Source organism: Eleginops maclovinus, chromosome 1 (genome assembly GCF_036324505.1).
Source record: "Eleginops maclovinus isolate JMC-PN-2008 ecotype Puerto Natales chromosome 1, JC_Emac_rtc_rv5, whole genome shotgun sequence".
Taxonomy (NCBI): domain Eukaryota; kingdom Metazoa; phylum Chordata; class Actinopteri; order Perciformes; family Eleginopidae; genus Eleginops; species Eleginops maclovinus.
In genome coordinates this window covers 19,035,367-19,056,222 of record NC_086349.1, presented here as the reverse complement: position 1 = coordinate 19,056,222, position 20,856 = coordinate 19,035,367, and the positions used below count along the sequence as shown (strand labels likewise).

Genomic DNA, 20,856 nt, shown 5'->3' with positions numbered 1-20,856 from the left:
TGTTTAAGGACATCAGGAGCAAAACAGCAGTACTGATAAATGACCAAGTATTTACAAAGCTTTAGCAACCACTTTTCTGAACAGTAAACACATGTTTGTGCTGTGCAGCAGCAACACACACGAGAAAATAAAACAATTCAAATGTTTTAAACACTGGGAGGATAGAGACACGTTATGTAAACAATGAAATGCAAATCAAAATCTGTATATAAATACTATTGTGTTTAAAAAGCTTTTTCTTTTTAAACAACTACCTCAGTTTTCTATTTGTTGGGGCCACAGCACTGTTTTTTCAGCTCATGAGAAATGTAACTGGGTTTTTATAGCAAGTAATTGTTCCACTATATACACCAGCATGTTGCTAACACTATCTGTCTGCTGCCTGTTCCTGTTAAGATGTATAGTTTACAGGTTTTCAGAGGCGTATGCTGAAAGCAGTTGCCAGATGTGACTGAACACTAAATTAGTGAGTGAACCAAAAAGTTATGAGCTGTAAAACCAGTGCAATTAGCTTAAGATGGGAAACTGGTGATTTTGGTGTGTTTGTGACTAACGTGAACACCTTTCAAATACATTTCATCTCTTGTATATAAAAAAAACCATACATTATAGGGGCTTTGGAAACTCCTCACTATACTGTATGGTTAAATCCAACAAAACCGATTGACTGGTCTGTCTTGATGGACTCTTTTTCTGTTTCTTGTTGAGGCCTTTACCTGTCTCGTACAGCGAAGTCCTTCTGCTGCTCCAGGGCATGGACAAATGTGACCAGGAAGTGCTTGTTATTGAGAAGAGTGGAGAACAGAGTGATGCCCTCCTCTACGTTAGGCTTGGTTGTGTTGTTGTCCTGAGGGCAGAAGGGCGTTGAAACAGTTATTTCTCTGTGTGGTGTCACATAAACTGCATTACACACCTGCTGCGCCCTCCCTAATCTATTTCACCAGCTCTTGTCTCAAGTGACCAATCTAAACACTTCATCTTTCTATCACACCTCCTCCTTCTGCTTCTTCGGGCACCTCCCTCAGTGTTATCTGTATCTCCTGCTCGGGTCCCAGACTGTGTGTGATTGCCTCTAAATGTGCCGATTCGACTTAATGAGTATGGTCTATCTGTGGGTGCGAATAAGCAGCAGTGTGATGAAGTCTTCCCTCTGGACCGCAGCCATATGGTGTGGTTTGCAGCCTGACAGAAGGAGAACAGGGGTGTCCATTAAGATAAATGCCCGCCTATGAGATTTATTTGCTGTGACCTGGAAAACACTTCCTGGGAAGACGATGTGGATCCAAGGCACTTCATCATTGCTAGACAGCCTCCCCCGGCTGCCGACCCAAAACCAGCGCTGCGATCGTTACTTTCTCTCTTTCTGACGTGCACAGACACACATGCACGTGCCTTAGCTTTCATCCCGTATTCACAGAGTTTTGTGAAAGTGCACGCTCCCTCTCCCACTCTCTCTTTATAACTCTTACTCCCATCCGCCCCTCTATTACACAGATCCACAACAAACGATGGATTTCTCTGAAAAGTGTACTGTTCGGTCGTCCAAGAGCCAGTGGGAAGTGTGAAAACAACCTGCCATCAACTTGGTGGGCAGCGTGTTGTTTGACAAGCTGAAATATTGTGTCTCACTCACTAGAAACCATTGAATGACATGCATTAGTTTTCATCTCTGCACACACAAGAGCATGTTAGCTCACTCAAACACACACAGCCCACTGGTTTCACTCCACAAACACATTTAAACGAGAAAACACTATGTGCTTTCTTTACTTCTCATCAACAACACGCCAAATGTGAAACCGTAATAAGCTTCAGCTTGCGTGACCCAGTTGGAACAAGGGAGTGAAAAAGGAGCCACATCAATGCACTCTGGCAGAAGAAACCCTAATGGCTTAACCCCTCACCTGCCAGTCCTGCAGCAGCGGGTGGGTCTCCGGCAGCACTCGAGGGCCCAGGCCATCATTCTCGTAGGCAGGCTGAACCAGACTCTTCTCGTAATCCGAAAACATCTAAAACACATAAACACACACACTCAAAAAACTGTAAAGCAATGTCAGCTCTAGTCATAAACACAGGGAGATGATAAAGATAAGGAAAACAAAAGAGCTGGCCTTGAGACATTGGTGGAAAATTCTCTGTCTACAACCAAAGAGCAACATTTCCCAAAGAGACCCTGAATAAGCCCCTGACTGGCCATGAAAAGGAAACATAACACCGTGACACGAAACGTTGTGAGCCTTAATGGCTTCTGAGACCAGCTGAACCAGAGCCAAGAGGCAGGCTTTCAACTCTGTCCGTCATTTCAGAACAGCTACATTCGGCTTGTATTCTAACTGTGTCTAAGTCGATGTCCAACACTGTTGTGTGTGTGTAATCTACAAGAACCAGAAGCTCGATTGGAAAAAAAAGAGAGCAAAAAGGGTCGTGAGTAAAATGTTTTAAGTGTTTTAGCGGAGTACTATGAGAGACGAACACTTGGATTTATGTTTTCCTCCATGCAGCTTTTCAGCACTCTCCCCACTCACTTCCTTCTCGACTGAAAACAGTGAGTAGTGCAACAAACCAGCGCAGCTGCTGTTGTGTAAGATCGTGTATACTTGCAAAACAGTGTGGGTGTGTGAGCTGAGTGAGGAGTGTGTTTTGAGAAATCAGGGGGAAAGTTTCCTTGTCTCAGTGCCCGCCATTGTTCTGGCTCCTTTAGAGTCCATGTCTGTGGTTGAAAGACAAAGCCCCCTGAGTTCAGCCAGTCTGTATCAGTGGAAAAACACCCACCAACTGATAGATCCAAAGTCTACCTTCAAGATGGATCACACATGAGCAAAATGCTTACCTACAGAGAACACATTAACTCTCCCACAGGGTGCCAAACTGAGCTACCCTTCACGAGTTGCTGGTGTATGTTTCAAAGTTTCAAGGTGAATTTTTATCCTACATATTACATGCAGCAGGAAAAATGCGACATGTAGGTGGAAAAACAAATATTTAACACTATTGAGAAAAATGGTATGGTCAGTCTGCCAGTGGAAATCAGATAGCGAGGAGAAATGGGATAGGCTTTCTCACCTTGGGGAAAAACGTGCGTGTGACAAACTGTTTGTACTCCAAAAAGGGGATGCCCTGGCTGCGATTCAACTCCTTGGTCAGGTCTGTCATGTCCGTCTGGAGCTCTGCAAAGCCTAGAAGAAAAAAGAAATAACCAAATACAGATTTATTCCTGGGACCTTTCGTTTTTTCAACCACAGCCCTGTTTCTGGCTCTTTAAGCTTCATTCGTTGCTAAGCAAAATGAGTCAGAAATCTGTTCAAATGCTAATGCAATAAATATCACATTCCCCCGGTGGGATCTGTGAGAATCTGTGAGATTTCACTAAAAGAGATTTTAGATGAGACAGAAATGTGTCATTTGATTTCCCTAAATCTAACCATATGAGCTCTCTCTCTTTATTCCGGTCCAGCTCTGGAAGCAGGCAAATATTTACCAAATGACAATCAGAGCAGCCAAATCCACTCCATCCAAAACATGTGTGCAGGCTGAGGTTTACATGCTGCAGAAACAGTATCAGCATGTCCAGACACTTACTGAAATCTGTGTGCTAATATTGTGGCCACTCGGATAGGATAATGTTATCCTCTAATGAGCCTGGAGATCCCTTTATAGAAAAGCTCTTCCTGTCACAGGATGAGAGACATATTTAGGTTACAATTCCAGTTTCTTCAGACTGTGTTTGTGTGGAGAAAAGGGAATGCTATACCTGAGGGATTTAAACATATTTCATTTACTCCTCCAGGTTATTTATCCTCCTGCTCCAAATAGTATCCTCTAAACCAGCATTCAGTTCACACCTTGCACCTGATTAGACGCAGCATGCCTGAATACCAATCCTCCCTTCTGACTCACTTTTCAGACAAATACGAAAACCCTCCCATTCTAGTAACCTGGAATATGTCAATTTCCCATTTTCCTTCACTCCCTCTTCTTTTGCTTTTATCACATCTTTCATCTTAGGAGAACCATTCGTCGCTTTCTGCAAACTCACCCTGAACTCAGCCACAAATCTATCTGTGTCCTCTGACTAAACAACCTCTCCTCCTCCCCTCCACTCCCTCCCACGCTTTTACTTCTCCTCGGACTCGCGGCCCTGACTCCCGCTCCTATCGCTTCCTCCCTCCATTTCTCTTTCTCTATCCGTCTCCCCCATCTCTACGCTATAAATCTGGTTGCTCAGACGCGGAGTGGCCTTCACACGGCTTTACTCTAATGCCCTGGAAACACAAATACACTCTCACACAGCACCGAACACACACGCACACACACACAGGTCTTGTTCATGAAGGGTAGCCACAGCACAGGCTATGTGTGTCTGCATGTGACTGATCATTTGTCAGACACTGTATTTTATGAGTCACGCTTACTCGGCACAAATCTGTCATCTGTTGTATCTCCCTCCCACTTCAGACTAGAAACAATCGCAAACACACATTTGGCAAACACACACACAAATATATGTGGTCAATATTTCAGTCTTCCCACAAGCTCCTTTTTCATGTCAAACGAAACAAAACATAATTTGCTTTCTAAATAACTCTGATAGCAGAGCCAGGACAAAACTAGAGGTTGTGTGTGTGTGTGTGTGTGTGTGTGTGTGTGTGTGTGTGTGTGTGTGTGTGTGTGTGTGTGTGTGTGTGTGTGTGTGTGTGTGTGTGTGTGTGCATGTACTGGTTCTAGTGCAAACACACCTTTACGGATCTCATCTCTGATCTGTGACTCCATCTCCTCCATTTGCAGTAGGGTTTTCTGCCAGTAGCGCTCTGCCCTCCGGCTCTTTGTGCAGTACACTACAAGAGCTGGGAAAAACAAAATGCAGTTTTATTATGTTACAACCCAAGCCAGTTATCAACACTGACAGCGTCAAGTAAACAAGATAATAATCTTTTAGATCAAAAGGGTTTTAAGTTTCTGAAATGACACACAGGAATCATTTTATATCACCTTTTGTGAGCCTGTGAAAAATGTGTACATAAATGTATTTGTGAACCATGTCAATGCAAATGTTGCTTGTCTATTTTTAAATAAAGTTATTTCAGTAGTTAATTTGCATACAACATCTAACCCTTAAGTGGGTTCTGTGAATATCTGCAGACAGATGATTTAAAGCAGGATACTGTATGAAAATCCACCATAGCACCAATTTTTTCTGCCCTGCACACACACACACACAGAACGCAGAATACAGTACGCACACACAGACACACATCAGCACACAGACAGAGCAGACAGTGAGAGGAACAGTAGGGTCTTTGTGCTTCGGATACTGAAGAGGGATGAAGCAAGTGAGGTAAACTTTGACCCCCAAATTCCTTTTATCTGTTCCACATCTGCAGCATCCATCGCTACAGCAGGCACACATCCATCATCTGCTGTGCGTGTGTACATAACCTACCCACGGTGCACAGCAGCAGCAGCACGCAGCACACCACAATGGAAACGACGATGGCCAGCTCACTGCCGCCGAGCTGCACTTTCGCGATGGTGTGACGAAAGTTCCCCACTTGCACCTACAAGAGAGAGACATGAAAGTGGAGTGAGCTCCTCTTCTGATATTTTATCGCTTCACTACTACTACTAAAGGCTGCCTTCCATACACACAATCTGAGACTTGTATGATCATCCAGTTAGAGGAAGTGTTGAGATGAAGAGCATCTTTATTCTGCGCATAAAACATCATTTAAAGAGCCATAAACCTCCCCCATATACCATGAAAAATGAAATCTTCTTGAGAAAGAACATTAAACCTACTTGTAGTGGACCTTACATACATATACTGTATTAATATACTTAAATTATTTATTTATGTACTTTCTTATTATAAGATATTTGGTTCTCTATGTTAACTTAAGGTGTAATGCTTACTTAAGATATGGTTTATGCATTTATTTTGTACAAGGACCATGCACACATTATATTAATCTCAGAAAAGAGAAGAGAAGATTTATGCCAGATTTTAGCTTACAGCTCATTTCCATCCGCAGTCCTTAGTATACAACGACAGAACCTTATTCTAACTCATTAACACTAACGCTTGCATGTTTCAGCTTCGTCACAAGTCTGAGTTGTGGGAAAGAGAAAATAAAGGCACCTCATTTTCAAAATCTGCAACTGTTAAAGACCTCCCTGGATACATGGATGGAGTCCAATATAATCCTTTGTTGTCTTTGTTCTTAATTTATACAGCATTACACTATTGTAAGCCTTGTACATCTGCTATTTGGCAATACTCTCATTATTCGTATTATTATAATAAAGCAAATTTGATTCTGAAACACAGAGACAAAGACAGAGGCAGAACAAGGGGAGCAGTAATGAGCAGAGAATGCATTACATATTTTCTTTGTAATACAGAACAATCATACATGCAATACATCATAGGAAGTTGTTAATGGGAACACAAATAACTGCACACATGCACATAAACATCATTTTTTTCATGGACACAGGTGCAGACACGGAAATAAATTGCACAGTGTGGATTTGAGAAATGGCCTCTCGCTGCAAGAAGCTGTAGGAGTCATCCAGTTCAGAGCAACCCAGATGTGACAAGAAAAGGACTTTCACTTCTGCCTTCTGATTAGTCAGCAGGGTCTCTGTGGTCCCTCCTCACATCCTTCCCTTTCCTGCCACAATCCGAACATACTTCCTAAAAAGAGCCTCAGATAAAAAGCCTCCAATCCTCAAACCAAATCCCTCATACGCTGGTTTCACTCTGAGGGGGGAATCTGGCTCACAAGGCTCTCTCCTGCTTTTCTCAATTCATCTTCCTCCCTCTGGTCTAGACATTTATTTACCCAGACCAGCGAAAGAAGGCCTTCTTCCAGAGACTGCAATAGCCATGCCTGGTGAAATGAAGGGGAAAATGCCATTGTTCCATATTCCTGTTTCGCTCAGGGTCCAAAAACACTGCTTCCCCACATCCACTTCTGCAGCTCAGCTCCACTTCAGAGCCAAGCTAAACACAGGCGTGTAAAAATAGATGTGCCACCAAAAGTAAGTGAAGAAACGTAAATGGCCATAAGCCACGCAACGGAACTACATATACATGTATGCATTTATACAAATGGGCTGACACAAGGGAAAATGCCGTGTGTATGCCTCTGTCGAACTGTTGCACACAAATCATTCTCTCATTCTTCTCACACGCAGGCAGCCCACCCGTTTGTGTTATGACATCTCATTTAACCCCTGCCCTCCATTTATGTTTTCACTAATTGCCTGTGTTTATTCTCAGATATCCTGAGAGCTACAGACGGGGTTGGGTGTGGATGACAACGAGCCACAGGTACACAAGAGAGGGGAGGAAGGGAGAGAGAAATAGACAGAAAAAGGGGGAGGGGTAAAAGAGTTTTCCAGCTATTTCTGTGTCAAAGTGGGGATACGTTTTTTTACGGTACAACCTAACTTACCGAAAAGAGATAGAGTAATATTTTCTGAGCTATTTCGGCAAACCACTCTCAGTCTGGCTCATATTTAAATATAGATGAATGCTTTTCCAACTTGATAAAGCCCTACAACAACAGATGGGAGACATGCGTAGACCAAAGAGAGAGTCTGATTTGATCAAGACTGAAGTGTTCGATCTAGTCTTCATTAAGTCCTTTAATTGAGAAAGAAGGAACCCGGAGACAAAACAAAAACACAAGTGAGGAGATCATCGATGAATCAGATGACTTGCTGTGAGCAGATAGGGTTTGTGAGATAGACGATTATAGACAGGCTGATAAGGGATTGAAGAGATAACGGGAATGTGGTAAACATTTCATTGTTCGACTGTGGCATTGTGGCGTTAAGTGATGGCTCACCAATGACTGCTGATTAATGGAGGCAGGCCCAGAGACTACAAACCATTCATAATGCCGGGAGAGACACATACTTGTGACTGACAGTGCATGGTAGAGCGGATCAAATCTGTTTCAATGAACATCACAGATGGTCTGAAATTCTGATAAAATGTTTGGCTTATGAGTACTGTGTGACAGATGGGTGATATCCTAAAATTATCAGGGTCTAAGCAGCAATATTTTCTAGACTAGTTTGCATGTTCATTTGTATTTAATTGTGGTGTTTCACATGTTTGCATACTTACAGTGACAGGGAGCTCGTTCTCGTTAGAGCTCAGCAGCCCATTGATGGTGCAGTGGAACAGCTGGTCGTTGTGGAAGCTGATGTTACAGGGATACGAGCCAATCATCACTGAGTATTCCTCGGGCACCAGCTCCAGATCGCTCGGCCCTTTCTGTGCCAGAAACGAACAAAAACAGCCGTCAGTCGGTCAGTGGAAAGAGACCAGAGAGGCCTGGTTTGAACAGACACAGATAACATACATGAAGGCCACAGCAGCTCACAACCACACATACATGCAGACACAAAAACATTCTCGTATCCACACAAACACAGAGAAACCGAGCTGCGGCAGGCCTGTCATGCAGCTGTCACACAGAGGAAGCCAGCAAAAAAATCCTCCAGTTTGGGCTCGAGTTCAGCTTAAAGCAGCAAACATTCCCGCTGCCTCTCCTACATGGCCAAGGAAGTTTCTACATACAAACCCGCTGACAGTCATCCCTGTGTCTGCCCAAAATAACATTCTCAGGGCCTTTACAGAAGTCTGTTGATGTAAGCCTTTTTAATCCAACTCTGTCCTGTTGCAATCGAAGCCCGACCTCACACTGCTAATTTCTTCTCCACAACTACTCAGCCAGGCAAACAGAAACAATGGATCAGAACAGTTTTATATATTATGTGTCTTATATACTGTTTATATATATATATATATATATATATATATATAAAAACCCTGATTATGTAGTGATGTAATCAGGGTTTATCTCAGCTTGGTGTTGGAGACTGTAACAGTAAGCCTCTGGGACATAGAGTATGAAAGATCTTCACTAGGCAGGGAGGGTATAATGAAAGAAACTTTTAAGTTACATCATTAAAAACTGTAGCACCCAGTGTTTTTGGAGCACTACTAGGGACGAACGGTCAGGATATCTCCGCTTCTAAATTATTTCATCTTAAAACGTTATGTCTTAAAAGCTGAAAAAAATGCACCGCTGGCAGAATCTAGAGTTATTTTCCTTCCTCTGTTCAAGTAAATATGCCGTAGACCAAATTGGTGGGAGATAGGGTTCAAGAAAACGTGTGCTTGCTCTATAGGGCAATCGATGCAGAACATCGCCTAAAGACGGATATTGTAGTCATCATTTATTTGTTTATTTATGGCAAACTCATATGGATATTAACTTTACAATTAATCTTAATTTTCTCCTCTAAATAAATTAGGAAAAACTGACTGCCCTTGCTTCTTGTCATGTCACCAAGCCTTTCTACACCTCTGAAGTTAACTTTGAAGGTACCGTGTTATTATTATTATATAGGAGTGAAGCCAAAAAATACAAAAAAATACCCAATTTGTATGAAAATTGTATTTTCCTTTGATATGCGAATGACGAGTAAGGAAGTGTGTGTGTGCGTGTGTGTGTGTGTGTGTGTGTGTGTGTGTGTGTGTGTGTGTGTGTGTGTGTGTGAGTGTGAGTGTGAGTGTGAGTGTGAGTGTGAGTGTGAGTGTGAGTGTGTGTGTGTGTATCCCCAGTGTGCTTCCTTGCTCTGATTACACCCTCAGGGCCCTGTCCTGTCCCCACTGCAGGATGCCACCCCCTGGGTCTCTGTCAACAAATGCTTCCTAACACAGACAAAACATTTGCACTACCCAAACACGCATACACACACAAACGTTGCTCATAAATGCAAAAAGGCATAAAGTGCAACAAGTAATCATGCAGAATATGTTGGAGCATATTGTTAATCACAATGTATACATCACAACATTTTCCAAATTAAACTCATTTAACCAAAACAATGGATTCTGAAGGCCAAAACAGGATGAAAGCAAACAAAATCCACCCACATTCCAGCGCAGTTTCTTAATATAGGATCTGGCTGACTAACAAGCTCCCTATTAAACAAACACACAGAATCTTCCTCCCTCCTTCAGGTCAACCGCAAGTGGAATCCACCTTCCTAAAGAAAACAGGAAACAACACACGACAAGTCGGCCATGTAGACAGGCTGAGGCAGCGATTCCTGCAGGGGCCTCAACCTGATCCTCACAAACACATCAAGAGGAAGCTGTGTTCAAACTTCCCTGTCTGTACTGTTAGCGTTTGAATGTCATACGGTGTCACAGCCTGCAGCCTGTTGGGGTGACGAATCCATGCAGACAGGTGCTTAGATCAGCCAGACCACGGGAACTTAAGACCTCCCACAGAGCTGCCACTGCACCCTCCCCCCCTCTCCGACCCCCAACTGAAATCAACACGTCTCAGCGGACAGGGTCTTTGATGTGTTTTATGTGCCTCTGGTTTATGTGAATATTAATAAAAGGAACGCTCAGTCTTGTCTGCTCTTCACAGTGGGCGCATGCTGTTTACAGGAGGGCCGCTTTTGGAACCAAGAAACCTTAAGAGAATACCGTCACTTGTTCTATGTAGTATTTCCAAAAAGGAGTGCTAGAAGCAGAGATTGTCAAAGCTGGTGTTCTCACTGATTCTTCTTTTAAGTCTGACCGTTCTCACTAAATATAAAATGTAGGCTAGTCTGTGTTTTCATCAGATTACAAGCCTTGTTAAAAAAATGGGTAGTTAGTTGTTCAAACAACGTAGGCACTCACGACCGCCTGAGGGTGTATCCTCCTTTGGGGATCCCCTGACTCATTGTCACTTTAAGGTCCACATTTTTGTATTTTTAGGGACATTTCTCAACAACGGCAGACAAAATCTTGAGTAGACATTCATGTTCCACTCACGATAAATTGCTTTGTTAATCCCTTGATTTTTATTTACCTCAAGGAATCATCAGGTAATAACTGTTCTGTCTAAAACCTTGGAGTCCAACCAAATACCTGCAAACTTAATGAAATTCCCATAAGCCTCAAATGAATGTTGTGTTTGATGCAAGTTAGCAAATGTTAGCATGCTAAGCAGGCAAACCAGTATGGTAAACATGGTAAACATTACCTGCAGATTGTTTTCATGATCATTTATAATACAACCCTAATGCCATTGCAAACTATTGCTCCGCACAGTATATAGTGTGTAAAGGAAAAACCCAAACAATTATAGGTTGACAACATTGACTTAAACACAAACATTTTATAAGTGAGCATTGGGCTCGACTTTCAGGAAACCAACGTAACAAAGAAGAACTAATCTTGACTTCCTGTCTCTGCCGGGTCACTCACGTTGATGATGAGTGTCAGTGGCTCTCCTGGGTGGTGTTTAATCAGCTTCTCCTTGTTGGCAGTGAAGAACTGGGGGTCTTCCACGTACTCCAATGGGAAGTGACCTTTATGAGGCTCCCCCTCCTCTTCCTCACTATCAAAGTTGAAGGGGTTGTCGCCCGTGTAGAGGACTCCGTTCAAGATAAACTGCACGGTGGTCTGCTGGGACTGGCTGGACGCCGGGGAGGGGCAGGTGATTATAAAGGGTGAGACCACTGTGCAGCGCTGAAGAAGGGCCAGGGAAGACAAAGTAGTTAAAATGGATATCATGGTTAATGTCATTAACGAAACTATTCCTCTAAATCTATTGGTTGGTAAAAGAGGGGGGGTTAATTACAGTTAATTACTTACTTTGTCTCCAATTTCCAGCACCTCCATGGTGACACTCTGCACCAGATCAAAACCCTGACCGTTCACTGTGATAGTCCTACCCCCACTGTGACACCACACACACACACACACAGATACGGACAGAGCGTCAAATCTCAGTCATGACAAAAATGTGTCAAATTCACACTGGTATGCAAATACTTTTGGGACACGGCACCAAAATAGGAGAGAGACAGAACCAGATAATAATGCAAAGCAGTTCGACTGTAGTGCAAATCCGCACACATGTCATCAAAGACATGCCGCTATGCTGTCACACGCACACTGTGCTATTTAGAACACAAAAGGGAGAAAACGCTGCACATCAGGACGACATTCCAGTAATGACTTATGTCAGTGACTCTGGGAGGGGAACTGCAGAGTCCTCCAACTTGAGATGTTTGAGACTTCTTGGCTGTGATACTGGTGATGTGTGTAGCAGACCACTTACCTGAGGTAGCTCTTTTTGGGGTGGATGAAGCTGATGGTGGGGTTCTTCTGGTAGGTGTAGAAGGTACTCAGCTCTGCACTTTGACAGGGAAGGTTTTCAAACTCCACACACACTGCCACTGACTCAGTGTTTGCCTGTAAGGCTGCAGGCATGATGCACTCAATGGTTTCATCTGTTTTACTAAAAAAAAGAAGATAGACATCATGACCACACATCTTGTGATGTCTACAAGTACTCAAGTACCCACATGTTTCCACTTAGCATCAAAGATAAGTTCATTATGTTTATTGCAGTAATGGCAGATTTTCCTAAATATGCTCATGAATCAAGCCACAAGCAGAGCAGCAAAATGTCGCTAGAGACTTGGAATTAAGTCTTACTTCTGTAAAAACGGTTTGAGTTGGCCTTAACAAAGGTTTTGACCTGGTAATTTCATGCAAGCCTTGCACACAGCACATAATATTTAATATTAGGTATATGCATGTTCAGCACTTTACACCATAACCAAATAACACATTACTGTTTCATTTAATGTCTAAAAGTAGACGCTTCTGACAGACTTGAGACTGAAAGAAAAACAACATCAAAATAATGAGTTCTCACTCTGTGATGATACACTCCAACGAGTTGTTGACCTTGACTATGACCTGAGAGCCAATGTCCAAGTTTTGCCCGCTGATGATGACGATAGTTCCTCCAGCTCGGGCGCCCTTTGTTGGCTCCACGGACAGCAGTTTTGGGATCTGAATACAGACGAGGCACAACACATGACTAAACAACATATCAAATTTTCCACCAAACATCTGACAGCTTCTGTCACCCGAAAAGACAGGCTCACTGAAACTGTGTTTTATGCTCTATGATGCTTTTCTTGACACCAAATCAAATATTTCCTCATCTTCTGTGGTTGAAATATCTTTTCTTCAGAGATTGACTGAGACAGCTGCTGACTATAACAGTAAATTAGTGAAGAAAAACTGTGAAGACAGCCCACGCTGCAATATGTTAAAGTGTTGCTGAAGCCAACAGGCCTGTGGGGTAGAGCTTGCAGGACAGATATACTAAGAGGCAATAATGCACATGCAAAGGCATATATATGATGCACATACACACACATACACACATGTTCCTGGGGCAAAGATGAATATCTCTGTCCAGCTCTGCAGCTACCAGCATCAGCATTCCTGCTCTTTCCAAACTTTTTATCCCCGCTATGAACCTCGCCTCCAGGGAAACCTCTTATCATCACTGACAGGATTCACTTCCTTAGTGTGCACGGATGGAGAAGACCTATTGTATGTTTGTGTGTCAAAGTGGGCGTAAGGAGGCAGATGTTTCCGTCTAAAAGTTTGAGGAAGGAGATTCAGTAGAGGCACATATCCTGTCTCCAAAACTGTTTTCCCTTTCTCCCACATCTTCCCCTCATCGTTCATTAGTAAAAACCTCTCACACTCTGTTCATCTTGGAGATGGATAAGGAAACCTGAGAAAAGTTCCCACAATGGAACGAAGTAATGTTTGTTGTTCTGGATTTGTTTCATCCTCTTAATATCAAGAGAGGCTTCAAGATCAGGGTTATTTCTCTGCGGGATGACTCACAGGGAGAGCTGCCTTAAGAAGCCGCTGAAATGATAGACCGTTCCAGCACTAAATTATGAAGTGCTTTGTCTACAAACAAAAAGAAACAAGGGGCTCACATGGGTATTTCCAATGACTAAATAGTCCAAATCCAATGGGAAACTGTGTGGGTCGAGGTCAATTTACACAATGCTGGCCAGCTCGCCTCGACCAGTGATGAATTCAGAGCAAAGGGACATTCCAACAATCACCATATTTGTTTTTGTTGGCAGCGAGTGCAGAATGACAATGGTGCTTAGTTGCAGTTCGGATGGACGTTTGAAGCTTCCCACACACTTGCATTCTTCAGTATCATAAAATGCATCTGTTAACACTCAACTGACACACATGGGGAGGTTTTCCCAGTGGGGAACAAGAGAGCGTAGAAGAAGAAGAATGTGAAGGGAGAGACAGACAGAACAGATCAGCAGGAGGGTATATATCTGGAGAATACTCACTAAGTACGAGAAGCTCTCCTTTGACAGTCCAATCCCACTCTGGTCCACATCCACTTGGACAATATCTGTCCTCTCATGTTTAGACTGTCCAGTGACACACACCAGCCTGAAAAATAAAAATAAACCTCTTGGTTTAGCTGTCATCATGATGAGAGATCTGTTAATAAAGAAATGTGATGATATTGAACACTGAAATAAATGAGTTTATAATTGTAATGTAATAAACTAATAAAAAAAAAGACAACAATGAAAAGTGAGGGGAACCAATATAAAGATGAAGATATCCCGATCATGACAGCCATACAAAGACGTGTAATTAATTTCGGAGAACGGGGGTTATGAACTAATTCATCAGACCGTATTTACATATGGAATCCAATAAAGCCTTGGTATATCAGATATTAGAGATATAAGGTTAAAGCTCCTCACACCAGATGTGTCTAACCACAGAGGAGATTAAGGGGCTGCTGAGGCTTGTTCTCTTGCCTCCTGGCTGTGATTAAGCCGTGTGTCACCAGTGCACACTCTACAGGGACGTCTTATATTAATGACGCCGAGGTGAAGCGAGGCACAGGGATCTACTGTTCTGGGGCTTCACTGGAATAAATGTTCTGTGGGGGAAACACAACCTTTATCACCTCACATGATGCTCCTCCAGCTAGACACCCTGTCAGTTCATGTGGTCAGGTGCCTGGTGCTACAGTGGTTTTAAATCTCAGTGAGTGATTGGATGATTGACAGAGGAATTGTGGGGAATTTACATAAGCGGAGGAGCAGTGTTTTATGTAGGAGGACCTGGCAGGACATACGGTGAGATGAGGCTGGGCAGGACAGATTGGGGCTTGGCCGGGGTCAGGCTGCTGAGTGTGAGACCAGGGCTGGCTCAGAAAGCTACATCTGAGTGTGTTTTTAAATGTCAGGCCACCACTGCTGCACGTAATGAGCCCATTTAAATCATGGCTTTCCTTTACAAGCTTGAATAGATGTTAAAAAATATTCGAAAATAACCTGCAATACAAGCCATCTGTTGATAGCAATGTCCACATTTGTGCTCATTAAATACAGCAGCGTCAGGTAAAGAGTGCCATTACAATCAAATTAAAGTGCTGTCAGTTATGTGCCATGAGGGCAGGTGCGCACCTGTTTGAAGAAAATGCATAATTTCATATGCTCTGACTTAGAGAAGAAAGGAAGGCAGATAAAATGAAACATGAGTAGATAAGAGAACTTGAAGCCTGAATCTGACTGAAACCTGTGGGATTGCTCCAGGCCAAACTGGATTCAGGCTGACAATCAAACTCTTATCAGACAAAGACATCACATCATATCTGCTATTGAACTGAAATATAATGCCAATATATCTTGTACTGACACAAAAAGGCTTATCAGCAGATAGGTGTGTTGATTTCAACCTGTAGCATACAAACAGTAGACAGACACGGGAGTGTGTGTCTTCAGGGTTAAGTTAGAATGTAAGACTGTTCCATAAACGTCAACACCGCGTACAATGCAGTTTATTATGTTTTTCACAAACCATTTAAGTATGAAGGACATCCAGTAAGGACAATATGGTCTTAGTATTATTCGTCAGTATATTCATTTGTTTTCAGTAGCTCCCTGCAATCAGGGCAGTTCTTTTTTAATAACGATTCTCCTGGCAACTATTTTCCCTATTCATATTATGATACAAAAAATGTCCAAAAATAGTGAAACATTATCCATCACATTTTCACAGTCGAAGGTGAAGGTGAAGAGAAAGATGCCAATTTTCTAAATGTTTTATTGTTGCACACCTACCTGTAGTGTATACCAATTATGTCCAATGATAGATTACTGAAATGAACATGACCAGGGAAACTGTCTCAAAAATGAAAGACAGATTAACAAACAAAGAATGATTAATGAGTTAAAGTTCATTGAAGTTTCTGCTAAATCAGAAAATTGCCTTTTATGAGACGATTAGTTTCCCATCACTGCTTCAGCTAGCAGGAGTAGCAGTCAGTACTTGCTACAGGGCTCATGTGCGTGCACAGTCCCCTAAAAATATTCCACTTTTAGTTTATAGGTGTGTGACATCACCCACTGAGATATGAAGACAAACAAAAAAGCCTTGTAAATGAAATACAATACTTTTTATTACCTTATGGCCTTTTGAAAGAAAACTGAATTCCATGTTTTAAGATGTTTGCAGACCTGCAGTCACCCTGGTGTGTGTGATGTTGATGCAGCGTGATCGCAGTCAAAGGACATGCAGACTCCCTGAGGAGACAGAGCCAGACTGACCCCTGCTCCACATTCCAGCACCGCCTATTGCGAATATATTATGGGCTCCAGAGACCAATATTTTGTCTACTTTCAAAGATGTCGCTGATCATTTCCCTTGAGTGAATGATGAGGATCATCAACAATCAAGTCTGTGAGTGTTTGGATGTAGTGCAAGTGCTGTGAGCTAAATAGACTGGGCGAAGGCCACTCAAGGCTCATATGAAAATGATAAAGAGGGCAGCGTGAAGCACCCCTTTCAAAAGTCTAGGAAAGTACTCCAGTAAATGAGGTGTGCCTAGGATGACTGTGTCATTAATTTAAATGTGACACCAAGTGAGTGGAGCACGACCTCTCTAGTGCTGCACCTTGTGGCACACAGCTGTGAACTTTCACCTCTCAGCACACGAGCAGACACCTGTCTCAACAGCCCTGCTAAATGAGGTCACATATGCCAGTGTGTGTGTGCAGGGTAATGTGTGTGTGTCGCATTTCTATAGGGTCTATTTTGAATTTTAGATCTTCTGGGTGAGGACATTTTTGTGAATAATTTTCATACAGCCCTTTCATCTTTGGGCATATTTATCGATGTGGTAAAAATAGGTTGTTTTATTTTTAAACAAGGTATGTAAAAATCCCTGTGTTCCCTCCAGAGGGAGTTTCTCTCCCAAACACTCCCCCACTGCCTGAAACACCCCGATTTGACTCCTTGGCATATTATCCGTAACATAGTGACATCACCATGTAACACCCGCACTTCTATTGGCTTCCACTTCAACCAATTGTATGCTAAGGGGTGGGACATCTCTTAGCAGTTGACCAATCACAACAGAGCCGGCCAGCTAACCAATCAGAGCAGACTGGGCTCTGGTTTCGGACAGAGGGTGAAAAGATGTGTAGTATGAGAAAAATAAAGAGCTTTTACAACATTTAAGATGTCACAGTAGAGGCACAAAACACAAATATGTACCTGAAAATGAGCGTAATAGGACCTCTTTAAATGTTATGGTTGAATGTAAAGGGTATAGGTTGAGGGAATGAGGTGGCATCACATCTAATCAAATCAGCAGGAGGCCCCAACAAGGATAGAAAATGTAAAGCTGTGCGTGCAAGTCAAATGTGCTGACATTGTCAGATGCACTGACGTGTTATGATTTGTCACAGCTACTTACAGCAAGAATATTCTCTGCTGTCATAACAACCATCCTCTGGATCCAATAAGGAATGAGGACAGGAGATGAGAACACTCCTGGAGTGAAATGCGATTCGCTGTTTTCAGCATGTGTGGTTTTCGGGGAATGTGTCAGGCTGCTGGAGTGACAGGTAAGACCCGCAGGTCACCCTCCAACTGGTCTCAATACAATGATCGGCTTCAGCGGAGCAAGACCAGATAAACACTTCCATTCAAGCAACATTACAGATACTGAAGGGAAGTTTGGGTGTAACTGTAGAGTTATCGACTTCCACCGAGCTCTGTGGTGCCGGTGTCAAAGTGGGGTCCTGCTGTCTCCATGGTGACAGTGTGATGGTCCCTGAGCTACGGAAGAATGGCGATGGAGTCGCTTGAAATGAGAAGCGTGCTGCATAATAATATTTGTGAAAATTAGTCTCATGAATACATGTAAACTAAGCCATGCAGGGATGGTTGCACTCTAGTTTTGAGACTGTAGGACATTTAATGGTCAAAGATGGTGTTTTGTGAGTGGGAAGTTTAATCACTTATTTCAAGTCGACTAAATTGGGGGTTTTCCTTTTAAATAAAAGCTTTTGAATTACAAGACAAAAAGTATAATTTGCTCAAAAGTACATTTCAGTCTCATTTATTTGCTGCTGGGATTTAAGCACCCTAACCAAAGGTAGAAGTTATGCTTTTTTTATTTCATCCATTCCCAAACTGGACACCTCTATCACCCACAATGCAACTTAACTGTTGACAGTGTGATTGGCAGAATATGACCAAACATTTCTTGAATCTCCAAAGACTTGTAAACATCCGTTGATGTGTTTCATTTAGTTTTCCTCTAAATACACTGTACATCTGCTATTATAGGGATGGATTTTGAACTTTTTTTAATGCATGGTTACCTTTAATGTTTTCCCTGCAGATCCATTCTCTATCCATTAAATGTAATGAGTCATGTGGCTCTCAGAGTACTGTCTGATCTGAGGGCAGGTCTGGTTCACTCTGTTCAGGACTGAGCTGCACATGCTAGGATTTCTTTGAGGTATATTGACTGTGACAAATCTTTCCATTACTTGATCTGCCTGGCGTCCACCTGACCATTCACCTTCCTCAGAGCATGTCAAGTTACCATGACAACCGGTAATTGCTAGCTGTCAAATAGGCACACTTCATTGCAGCACAGTGACTTATTATTGCAGGGTTAAATATATATATAAGTACTAGTTAATGTATAGGACAATCTGTTGTTTCCTCCGTCATGACATTCTGATATTGTAGATGATGGCAAACATAATTAAATAAGGGGGAGAAGTGTCTGAACACCGCTTCAGCAAACACTTCAGTTGATATAAGCCTAAACATGCAAATTTGTGAATCCTTATTGAAGCCATATGTTAGAATACTTACTCCACAGAGACGGTGTAGAGCTCAGGCAGGAGAGGACATGGCACATCTCCAATAGAAACCGTTACAGCTGCAGCCCTCCGGCCCAGGTTCTTGCCCTGTACTGTCAGCCGGGTGCCTCCTTCCACTGGACCCCTCAGGGGGGAGATCTGACAAAGACAGAGCGAGGTAATGAACAAGGGGAAAGAAAACCCTGTAATATGCACGATAAATGATAGCTCATAAGTATATCATATCCCTTAAAGATGTTCCACTGATGATGGTTGATAATGATCATGACAGAGAATTAAGAGAATAGAGATGCTGTCATTGACGCTGACGTGGAGGGTGGCACACAGGGAGATAAGGACAAGTGGCTTATTTAAGTGTTCTTCAGCTGAAGACTGAGATCTAAAAGAATAGACACGTGATTTAGGCGAGACACACACACACACACACACACACACACACACACACACACACACACACACACACACACACACACACACACACACACACACACACACACACACACACACACACACACACACACACACAAAGCAGGCTCTTAACTGTGTCTGAGACTCTTCAGCCTCTAATCCTCTACAGCACATGCAAATAAAGAGCAGCCTAAGAGCCCCCTTCACATCCCACAAGAGACAGACAGAGTGAGAGAGAAAGGGCTGTAGAGGCGAGGTGGAGAGCACGGCAGAAAGGTGGATGAGTGGGGAGGCAATTTAGGGAACTGAGTGTCGAGAGGAGAGTGAATGCTGATGGTGGTGGTGAGAGAGCAAAGCCTCAACAGGGGAATTAATGCACAGTGCTTTTCCCTTTCATCTGTTTTTCTACTCCGTGTCTGTTCTGTCAAATTCCTTAGTCCCATCTCTGCTGTTGTTCAGAGGCATGTTCTCATGCATCATTTCAGCCCTTGCCTTTGGTCTCTTAACTTTCCATTCAATGGCCGTGGAGAGAAGAAAAGAGGCTAGTCACCTCTCCAATTACCACAGAAATGCAGCTTCAGAGATAGCATCGCCAACGCCCAGACAGAAGCAATCAACTCTCATTTTGTCACTGCAGCACAGTAACCCAGCTGCGTGCATGCTTCTCTGAATGACCCCCTGGCAGAGCAGAGGTTGGTGTGACCCTGCTGCGTTATTGGCCTGGCTCCGGCTTTATCAAAAGCTAAACCTAGGAATGAAAACAGCTCTTCTGTTTGGTCTAAGTTAGGGGACAAGGTTTGGTTCTGCATGGAGATAATATAAAAACCACGAGAGTGACAGCGCGGATAAATAAACTATATTTTCCACACTATAACAGGGAGGTGGTTAAGAAAATAATGTGTATTACCTTTAATAAAGCGCGAAAACAAACCGATCCATTACTTACAGTGTTTTTGTGCTACTCCTCAGGAAATGATGTAAATGTTTTGGGGGTTGTATTACATGTCTGCCTAGCAAGTGTTACGCCATGCCTACATATATACCAATATATACTTCCTTTGATAGAAACACATTCCTTTGTACACATGTAGTGCATACATACTGTAGTCTGGCAGACAAATGAAAAGCACCCAAGCTCTCGATGGAGCTCCGCAGTTGGCAGCGTTATTTATCATCATTATGCGTTTTATAGCACCTATTGTGTCTCTGGTGTGCCATTGAGCATTGACATCAACATCAGCTGGCATGCTGTTCATTTACACCTCTTACAAGTCTGCAAGTCTTGATTTACAGCGCAAACTCCGCCAGGCCTCCAGGGAGAGCACAGGGTGTGAATGTGTCTCTGCAAAAAGAAAACTCCACAAG

General features: G+C 42.8%; 1 protein-coding gene across 1 annotated transcript in view; it reads right to left on the bottom strand.

Moving 5' to 3' along the window:
- plxnd1 (plexin D1) overlaps positions 1-20,856 on the bottom strand; it is a 59,746-nt gene that overhangs the window by 11,569 nt on the left and 27,321 nt on the right. Inside the window, exons 13-24 of the mRNA XM_063889052.1 lie at positions 19,076-19,221; positions 14,224-14,329; positions 12,753-12,892; positions 12,150-12,329; positions 11,681-11,765; positions 11,291-11,554; positions 8,138-8,287; positions 5,441-5,555; positions 4,737-4,844; positions 3,064-3,176; positions 1,905-2,009; positions 717-847 (exon numbers count right to left, since the gene is read on the bottom strand). Of these exons, the coding sequence (XP_063745122.1) occupies positions 717-847; positions 1,905-2,009; positions 3,064-3,176; positions 4,737-4,844; positions 5,441-5,555; positions 8,138-8,287; positions 11,291-11,554; positions 11,681-11,765; positions 12,150-12,329; positions 12,753-12,892; positions 14,224-14,329; positions 19,076-19,221 (1,643 nt within the window). The remainder of the gene's footprint in view (positions 1-716; positions 848-1,904; positions 2,010-3,063; positions 3,177-4,736; positions 4,845-5,440; positions 5,556-8,137; positions 8,288-11,290; positions 11,555-11,680; positions 11,766-12,149; positions 12,330-12,752; positions 12,893-14,223; positions 14,330-19,075; positions 19,222-20,856) is intronic.